The 10,303-nt window shown below is 46.7% G+C and overlaps 1 protein-coding gene across 1 annotated transcript; it reads left to right on the top strand.

Annotated features, from left to right (window-relative positions):
• The first annotated feature begins 220 nt into the window (after positions 1–220).
• Positions 221–5,504, top strand: NEFM (neurofilament medium chain). Its single transcript, XM_061164050.1, has 3 exons — positions 221–1,320; positions 2,109–2,233; positions 3,462–5,504. The coding sequence occupies exons 1-3, from the start codon at positions 241–243 to the stop codon at positions 5,032–5,034; spliced, it is 2,778 nt and encodes a 925-aa protein (XP_061020033.1). The 5' UTR covers positions 221–240; the 3' UTR covers positions 5,035–5,504.
• Positions 5,505–10,303: the final 4,799 nt, after the last annotated feature.

Raw genomic sequence — 10,303 nt, 5'->3', positions numbered from 1 at the left:
CAGCGAAGTCCAGGGTCCGATGCGGCTGGGCCCACGTGGAGCCGGCGCTGAATCACTGCTGGGCTCTCTTCACCCCCCATCCTCCACCCTCTCCCGGCCGGGTGCCCGCAGTCCCCGCCTTCTCGGCCGCCGCCTCCACGGGGCGGGGCCCTGGCCCGGGGACCAGCCGCCGCGGCTATAAATGGGCTGCGGCGAGGCCAGCAGAACGCTGTGACAGCCACACGCCCCGAGGCCTCCAAGATGAGCTACACGTTGGACTCGCTGGGCAACCCGTCCGCCTACCGGCGGGTGACCGAGACCCGCTCGAGCTTCAGCCGCATCAGCGGCTCCCCGTCCAGCGGCTTCCGCTCGCAGTCGTGGTCCCGCGGCTCACCCAGCACCGTGTCCTCCTCCTACAAGCGCAGCGCGCTGGCCCCGCGCCTCGCCTACAGCTCCGCCATGCTCAGCTCGGCCGAGAGCAGCCTCGACTTCAGCCAGTCCTCGTCTCTGCTTAACGGCGGTTCTGGGCCGGGCGGCGACTACAAGCTGTCCCGCTCCAACGAGAAGGAGCAGCTGCAGGGCCTGAACGACCGCTTCGCGGGCTACATCGAGAAAGTCCACTACCTGGAGCAGCAGAACAAGGAGATCGAGGCAGAGATCCAGGCGCTGCGACAGAAGCAGGCCTCGCACGCCCAGCTGGGCGACGCGTACGACCAGGAAATCCGCGAGCTGCGCGCCACCCTGGAGATGGTGAACCACGAGAAGGCGCAGGTACAGCTGGACTCGGACCACCTGGAAGAGGACATCCACCGGCTCAAGGAGCGCTTCGAGGAGGAGGCACGGCTGCGCGACGACACGGAGGCGGCCATCCGCGCGCTGCGCAAAGACATCGAGGAGTCGTCGCTGGTCAAGGTGGAGCTGGACAAGAAGGTGCAGTCGCTGCAGGATGAGGTGGCCTTCCTGCGGAGCAATCACGAGGAGGAGGTGGCCGACCTGCTGGCCCAGATCCAAGCGTCACACATCACCGTGGAGCGCAAAGACTACCTGAAGACGGACATCTCGACGGCGCTGAAAGAGATCCGCTCCCAGCTCGAGTGTCACTCCGACCAGAATATGCACCAGGCCGAAGAGTGGTTTAAGTGCCGCTACGCCAAGCTCACCGAGGCGGCCGAGCAGAACAAGGAAGCCATCCGCTCCGCCAAGGAAGAGATCGCCGAGTACCGGCGCCAACTGCAGTCCAAGAGCATCGAGCTCGAGTCAGTGCGCGGCACCAAGGAGTCCCTGGAGCGGCAGCTCAGCGACATTGAGGAGCGCCACAACCACGACCTTAGCAGCTACCAGGTAGGAACCGCGGCTGCGCGGCCAGCCTGCGCCAGCGCCAGCGCCGCGCGCCCCCGACACTCAGGCCCGCGCCCCGCCGAGCTCTCCGCCGCGCTCCCTAGCGGCCGCTGGCCCGTGCGCGCGCGCGCGCGCGCCGCAAAGCCAAGTTGGAAGCTCAAAGCTTCCTCGCCCCTTCGCATCCCCTCCGCGCCCCTCCCCCCGCACACCATCCCCAACTCTAAGAGCCTTGGCCTTTTCCAAAACGTGCTTCTTTTCCTCGGAAGTTCTAGTTTTGCACGCTTGCGAATTTCAAGTAGGAAGTGTACATTGGGGTAGTTGATAAAGCAGCAACTTTAGGAGAGGCGTGAAGAAACTCATGTATTCTCAACTTTTCCAGCTGCGATCGGAAGAATTCCCAAAATTGATTTCAGCCCAAAGGGCTCACATGGGAAGGGCCAGATCAGCCGTGGGGTTTCCCCATGGATGTTTGTTTCCTGCTGAGACGTTCTAGATCCACTGGTCCTAGTGCGTGACATGCCCAGGAAACGTCTAATTGTCTATTGATTCTGTTTGTGAATTCCTTAGATTTTTGTTTTAAGCGGGGACGTCTAATCAAACGTCTATTGATTCTGTTTGTTTGTGAATTCCTTAGATTTTTGTTTTAAGCGGGGACGGGGTCTGGAAGTAGTACCCGAAGTACGCCAAGCTGGAGGGGCTCGAGGGAGGGAAGGAAGCTGGAGGGAGTAGCAAGTGTTTTGCGAAAGAAGGGGCTGTTTGGAAGGATGAGTTTGTGGCCGTGTCGGTTTCAGGACACCATCCAGCAGCTGGAAAATGAGCTTCGGGGCACGAAGTGGGAAATGGCTCGTCATCTGCGAGAATACCAGGATCTCCTCAACGTCAAGATGGCTCTGGATATTGAGATCGCCGCGTACAGGTAGGCTGCTCACTGCGGACGTGGCCGAAGTACCAGCCGCAGTGCAGAGGCCATGTTGGCATAACCTTCACCACTTGAGTTAAAGCAAGTAGGTTGCAGGAGTCTTAACTCAGTGCCTGGTTTTCTTTCCTAATTAATAAGTAGTTACTCTAAAAAACTGCAACTTTTATGCAGCTTAAAAAAAAAGTAAGCAGTTAAACTAATGTATTTGAATAAAAAGTGTTTTGAGGGAGAGCGGCGATTAATTTCAGTGCTTATGCTTAACCTTTATTTTAGTGAAAAATGCTTTCCGAATATTTGAAACAAAAACAGTTTTAATTTTTTTTTAATATTTTTCTCTAGTGCTTTCAATTTTTCAACTTTATAATGTCAAGGACAAACACCAGGACATTTCAGTTATCTCTTTCTCAGTCACAGCTTACTATTGCCATCATCTGGCTGGGAATAAATATGATTGGTAGAATATATACTTTTTATTCAGACTGCTATTTCTAGATCTAGATAGACAGACATCCAGAGAAGGAGAAGAGATTTATATATATATATATATATATATATAAACTGATGTCACCTTGCTGTTGATTAAGTTCATAGGTGAAAATTCTTGGCTGAACAGTTTTATTTTCCCCAATAAAGTCATTCATATTACAAGAATAAATCGCACTCAACTCAGAGCCATCTAAGTTTTCAGGAAAGGTGAAAAATTATATAAAATAGACACTTTATGATTAAAATTACAGACTAATTTATACAATATATATATATTATCACTTAGCTATGACATATATAGCCTGAATTCTGATGTATTCTAAATAGCTTTGTAAATTTTCTGGATAGTATATTTGTTAAAAGACGTTTCGTATACACCTGAAAGTCCAAATGCTCAAGAAGGTGACTTTAAGGGGCTTTTGGGGGGCCTCTGGGGAGCTTATCAGCATATTCATGTTGCAGCAAAGGAGACTGCGGCAGAGCTGAGAGTTGGCAGTTAGGTGTAGGGAGTGGACTGTTGGGTGTGGTTAGTTACTGCACTGGGCGATTGGCTGATTGTCCCTGAAGATCCTTCTCTGTCATTGAATATGACACAATGGACTGGTGAAATGATAGCAAGTATTACATTATGTGATTCTATTTATTCAAAGGTATCCACCACCTTACACATACTGTAATGAAGGTCACAAGGCCCAATGAGATTTTAATTACCTTTTGTCTTCTTTGACTCTCTCCTTAGGAAACTCCTGGAGGGTGAAGAGACCAGATTTAGCACATTTGCAGGAAGCATCACTGGGCCGCTGTATACACACCGACAGCCCTCCATCGCCATATCCAGTAAGATTCAGAAAGCCAAGGTAGAGGCTCCCAAGCTAAAGGTCCAACACAAATTTGTTGAGGAAATCATTGAGGAAACCAAGGTGGAAGATGAGAAATCAGAAATGGAAGAAGCCCTGACGGCCATTACCGAGGAATTGGCCGTTTCCATGAAAGAGGAGGTCAAGGAAGAGGAGGCTGAAGAAAAGGAGGAGAAAGAAGCAGCTGAAGAAGAAGTTGTCGCTGCCAAAAAGTCTCCAGTGAAAGCTGCTGCACCGGAACTTAAAGAAGAGGAAGCAGAAAAGGAGGAGGAAGAGGGCCAAGAGGAAGAGGAAGAGGAAGAGGAGGCCGCTAAGTCAGACCAAGCCGAGGAAGGAGGATCTGAGAAGGAAGGTTCTAGTGAAAAAGAGGAGGAAGGAGAAACAGAGGCTGAGGGGGAAGGAGAGGAAGCCGCCGCCGAAGCTAAGGAGGAAAAGAAAACCGAGGAAAAGGCCGAAGAAGTGGCTGCAAAGGAGGAGCTGGTGGCAGAAGCCAAGGTGGAGAAGCCGGAGAAAGCCAAGTCCCCGGTGGCCAAGTCCCCGCCGGCCAAGTCCCCAGAGGCAAAGTCCCCAGCGGCAAAATCCCCGCCGGCCAAGTCCCCAGAGGCAAAGTCCCCAGCTGCAAAATCCCCGCCGGCCAAGTCTCCAGAGGCAAAGTCCCCAGTGGCCAAATCCCCAACGGCCAAGTCCCCAGAGGCAAAGTCCCCAGCGGCAAAATCCCCGGCGGCCAAGTCCCCAGCAGCAAAGTCCCCAGCGGCAAAATCACCCGTGGAGGAAGTGAAACCCAAAGCAGAAGCTGGAGCTGAGAAAGAACAGAAAGAGAAGGTGGAGGAAGAAAAGAAAGAAGAAGCCAAGGCATCTCCCAAGGAAGAGAAGGTAGAGAAAAAGGAGGAGAAGCCAAAGGATGTGCCAGAGAAGAAGGCTGAGTCCCCAGTGAAGGCGGAGTCCCCCGTGAAGGAGGAGGTGCCCGCCAAGCCAGTAAAGGTGAGCCCCGAGAAGGAAGCCAAAGAGGAGAAGCCACAGGAGAAAGAGAAGGAGAAGGAGAAAGTGGAAGAGGTGGGAGGGAAGGAGGAGGGAGGTTTGAAGGAATCCAGGAAGGAAGACATAGCCATCAATGGGGAGGTGGAGGGGAAGGAAGAAGAACAGGAAACTAAGGAGAAAGGAGGCAGTGGGGGAGAAGAGGAGAAAGGAGTCGTCACCAACGGGCTCGACGTGAGCCCAGCGGATGAAAAGAAGGGTGGTGATAAAAGTGAGGAGAAAGTGATGGTAACCAAAATGGTAGAAAAAATCACCAGTGAGGGGGGAGATGGTGCTACCAAGTATATCACCAAATCTGTAACCGTCACTCAAAAGGTCGAAGAGCATGAAGAGACCTTTGAGGAGAAACTAGTGTCTACTAAAAAGGTAGAGAAAGTCACTTCACACGCCATAGTAAAGGAAGTCACCCACAGTGACTAATATTTGAGTCCATCGCAAAAGGTTAAGCCATATGACAATTTCAAAAATGCATGTGATTGACAGCTTCAAAACAGAACGGGTTCTCCCATGGGGGCTCCAGGCATTGTATTTTACTTTGTGCAATATGAGGGACCTGCATGCAAGCTCAGGGTGCTCCCCACCCCCAGTCTTTGGGTGATTCAAATGCATGATAACTGTATGTACCTGGGGAATTGGCCAATTTCCTAAGCTGTTGGAAGGGGGGCACTCGGGGAATGTCTTGAGGTGTATTATGCAAAGAACCAACTGAGCCAAAAATAATAAATGAAACACAGAACTCTCTTAGCCTTAAGAAAGCTATATATGAATAATTATGTTTACCTCACTGGTGCATTTAAAAAGGACTTTTGTTCATGGGAGAACCTCGTTGACATGCACAGTTTGCAACTTTTAGTTGATTGATGTTAAACGTCACAGCAGTACTTGCTCAATAAAGGTCATATTGGAAACATAGTCAATTGCTTCAGGTCGTGTCATTTTGAAGTGAATTCTCCACTGCCTGACCCTTCTTTCCCTAAGCAGAATATTTGGGGGGCTTATGACTTCCCTGGTGACTCAGACGGTAAAGCGTCTGCCTACAGTCCGGGAGACCTGGGTTCAATCCCTGGCTTGGGAAGATCTCCTGGAGAAGGAAATGGCACCCCACTCCAGTATTCTTGCCTGGAAAATCCCATGGACAGAGGAACCTGGTAGGCTACAGTCCATGTGGTCGCAAAGAGTCGGACACGACTGAGAGACTTCACTTTCACTTATGAACCACTTGCATTTCTTATCACTATTTCCCTGAGAGTGGTTACTGGAAAAACTGCTGAAAAAAGCATCTGTAAAAAGGTAAAAATAGGGGCATGGAAGTCTTCCATCTTCAGGTGTTCTGATGGAACTCAGAAAACCTCAAGGTAGGAGGGGCAAGAGTCTTAACTTGCTCCTTGGAGTTGGGGCAAAAGGACCTCACTGCGTTTATATAAATGTGTTCAGAAGAAGCAGGACTGGAACCTCTAACAGTCTTAACAGGAAACACCCAGCCTCAAATGCATGATTCTGGTACACACACATGCTTATCTGCAGCACTGATTCTTAATTTGGTCAATAGAGGTTTATACTTTCCGTGTCTTCCTAATTGGGGAAAATAATGCCCCACTCCACCTAGAAAAAGTATAACAGGATTCTCTGATATGAGCAGCAAATGTTTTTAGTTTGGGGGTGAGGTGGGGGGTTAAGTCCTGGGAAAAAAATTAAAATTAAATTTAAAAAAAAGTTAAAGTTCTGATCTTGACCATGGAAATAATACCACACCCTTTTCAAAATATATCTGTCATAAACCTTTAAAACCACTAAAAATATATTTGTTCCAAGTCTTTCTTATCAATAAGGATCATCCCAATAATACAGTCCAGGATGATCTCTTTAATGGCTTTCCAAGATATCTCAGTTTTAATCCCAGAATACATCCAGGAAGTTTGTTGCTAATGTAAATAATTGTAATGATGTTTTCCAATCATCAGTCCTTTACCAGTCCTCACAATGTTTGCTATTTCTGCATATCATTTGTACTATTACTTAGTTACATATTTTTTCTTTAAAACCACCATGTTTTATGTTAATACAATCCTTTTTATAAAGCAGTAACATCCAAAGTGAAACAGAATTTTTCAGTGTAGTCAGAAAACCTTACTCTAGTTACGTAGAATTTTACACATTGAAAAGAGTATACTGGAAAAATACAGCATAAATTCTAGGATGGAGGGATAAGTCAAAGAGGCAACTGGAGGGAAGGACAGTTCCAGGAATGGAGATAGCAGAAATCATCAGGCAGTCACATGGCTAACGAAACTTGAGACTTTGTCACTTCATTGGAAAGTCAGAAAAAGAGCACGCATTTGACCAGCAGGGGAAGAAGCACTTTGACTGACAGCCCCATCAAGACTGACAGCAGTCATTTCCCCAGAGAAAAGTCTGGGAGCTACTGCCTGAAGTAGGAATAGGGCCTCCCCTGGTGGCTCAGATGGTAAGGAATCCGTCTGCAATGTGGGAGGGTCGGGAAGATCCCCTGGAGAAGGGAATGGCTACCCACTCCAGTGTTCTTTCCTGGAGAAGCCCATGGACAGAGGAGCCTGTGGACTGCAGTCCATGGGGTTGCAAAGAGTCAGACGCAACTGAGCAAAGTATATATATATATGTAGAGAATAGGCTGGGCTTCCCAGGTGGCGCTAGTGGTTAAGAACCCACCCGCCAGTGCAGGAGACATAAGAGACTTGGGTTTGATTCCTGGGTTGGTAAGAACCCCTGGAGGAGGGCACAGCAACCCACTCCAGTATTCTTGCCTGAAGAATCCCATGGACAGAGGAGCCTGGTGGGCTACAGAACTGAGGGTCACAAAGAGTCGGACACAACTGAAGCAACACAGCATTCACTATAGAAGAGGCTACTTGAATTTTAAAATACCTACTAAATATATAGCCACTGCTATAAAAATCTTCATCTGTCTACACTTAAAACTCTCATAACGGTGCCACCTCGTGAGTTTAGAAACCCCTTGTGTAACATATGCTGTCTAAAAATGACAGGATCAATCAACAAACACCCATCCACCCACCCAAAGGTCAGCACTAGACACATTCCTTCAGCTCGTAATTTTATTTTTAATCATCTCCTTTTCTTTCCTGATAAGGAAAAAATTTAATAACATTTCTAAGTATTCCAAAAGACAGACCATTGTTTTGCCCCCTTTAAAAATAACAGAACAGCATACCCTTGATAAGCCAAGAAGACATTTCTAAATATCAAATTGCTCGGTTGATTCCTAAATTTAATGAATATTTTACTGTGGACTATGGCTCGGGTAAGGGGCTTCCCTGGTGCTTCAAGGGTAAAGAAAGCAATGCAGGAGACATAAGAGATGTGGATTCGATCCCTGGATCAGAAAGATCCCCTGAAGTAGGAAATGGCAACCTACTCCAGTACTCTTGCCTGGAAAATTCCATGGACAGAGGAGCCTGGTGAGCTACAGTCCACGGGGTTGCAAAGAGTCAGACATGATTGAGCACACACACCCATGACTTGGGTATACAATGATCTTACCTTGAAGAATTCACTAATTCTGTTGTCAATTATCACACTGCTATTTAAAGAGAAAGCAATTTGAAATTCATGTTTCCAATTATGTTCAGTGACAGGGAGAGGCTCTATTCAAAACTAGGCACAAACTTCCAATTTATTAGGAAATTAAGGTATCTTTTCTCTGCCTATAGTCAGTCCCTGGCTGCAGAGACATCAAGCCACTGAAAACAGGATTTCTACTTTTCCAGTAAATTCCCTTAGAGATACTATTTTGTTTTAAGGCTTGTAAGAAGTCCTAAAGCTGATTAGCTCTCAATCTTCAAACATGAGGAAACTGAAGCACAGATTTTCTTTTTAAGCTTTCTTTAGGTTACACAGCTAAAAGAGAAAACCCACATAGTCCAGCTCCAGAGCATATATTCTTTCTTTATTTTGGGTGGATAATTGCTTTACAACATGGTGGCAGTTTCTGCCATAGCACAACAGTGAATCAGCTGTAAGTGTGTGTGTATATATAGCCTCCCTCTTAAAAAAAAAAAAAAATTTGACCACACTGTGTAGCATGTGGGATCTTAGTTTCCTGACTAGGGATCCAATCGGTGCCTCTTGCATTGGAAGCACAGTGTCTTAACCGCAGGATCACCAGGGAAGTCCACATATCCTCCTTCTTGAGCCTCCTTCCCACCCCCCCACCTCATCCCACGCCTCTAGGCCATCAGGGAGCACTGACCTGAGCTCTATGTGCGATGCAGCAGCTTCTAAATAGCCATCTGATTGACACACGGTAGGATATATACATCAGTGCTACTTTCTCAATTTGTTCCACCCTATCCTTCCCCCCACAGTGTCCACAATGCCATTCTCTACATCCAGAGCACATATTCTTAACCCTCTGTACTATTACATTGCCCCTCAAACCCATCCATCATGGCCATCTCAATTTATAAGGAGGATTTACTGCATTCCCTTTTTTTCTTTCCAGCTTGAAAGAAAGAAAATAGATCTATGCCATGCATCTTTCATTTAATATGCTTACAAATCTCTTCACATTAAATAAAAATGATGCAATGGCACTCTTTGCATCATGAGAAGAGTAAGACATCCAGATACAACATAAGTGGTGATTCTTTCCACCACAACAGCTTGCAGTGTACAAAAATGTGGCAGCCACTTTCTCCTGGTAACTTTAATAGTCAATGGAAAAGGAAAGTGTTATTTCTAGCACCGCCTTCTATTGCCAGTCATTGCAGAGACAGTATTAAAACACTGGGATATTCATTTCCACAATAAATAGGTTGGTCGTTCCAGTTTGGAGCAAGTTATTTTTTCTTAGTGGTTTATATAATTGGCCCAAAGGAAAAGAGGAGCTATTTTTAAGTGAATTATTTTATCCAGTCAACACAAAACTCATCTACTTCGAGAGCTCCTCTGCCCTTAGAAGTGTAGAGCTTTTGCAAACACATTGAGTCAACAGACAGTAAAATCGTGTGTTGTGGGTCCACTATATTATTAATGTATAAAATATACTAATTTATTAATATATAGTATAGATATTATATAATATACATATTATATATATTAACATACACATATATAATATGTTTGTGAAGTTTGTGTTCCTTTGGATGTGGGGCCAGTATGAGATGATGAGATCATGAGAGTGGGGCCCTCATGAATGGGATTAGTGCCCTTGTTAAAGAGACCCCAGAGAGTTCCCTTGCTCCTTCCACCACATGAGAGCATTGAGAAGACAGTCATCTATGAACCAGGATATGGGCTTTCACCAGACACAGAATCAGGAGGCCTTGACCTTGGACTTTCCAGCCTCCAGAGCTGTGAGAAATAAATTTCTGTTGTTTGCAAGCCACTCAAGTCTTCGAAATTTTGTTAAAGCAGACCAAACTAAGACAGCTTCCACTTTCCTATCTGTAATATATGGGCACTAAGATACTTCAAAGGGCTGCTGAGGGACTTCCCGTGGTCAGGTGGCTAAGAATCCATACTCCTGATGCAGGGGGCCCAGGCTCCACCTCTTTGCTGGGGAACTAGATCCTACATACAGCAACTAAGAGTTTGTACATCACAAATGAAGATCTGGCCTACCACAACTAAGACTTGACACAGCCAGATAAATAAATAAAATCTTTTTTTATAAATGGCTCCTCAGGTTATT

Source organism: Dama dama, chromosome 16, assembly GCF_033118175.1.
Source record: "Dama dama isolate Ldn47 chromosome 16, ASM3311817v1, whole genome shotgun sequence".
Classification (NCBI taxonomy): domain Eukaryota; kingdom Metazoa; phylum Chordata; class Mammalia; order Artiodactyla; family Cervidae; genus Dama; species Dama dama.
This window is presented reverse-complemented; position numbering and strand designations above follow the sequence as displayed.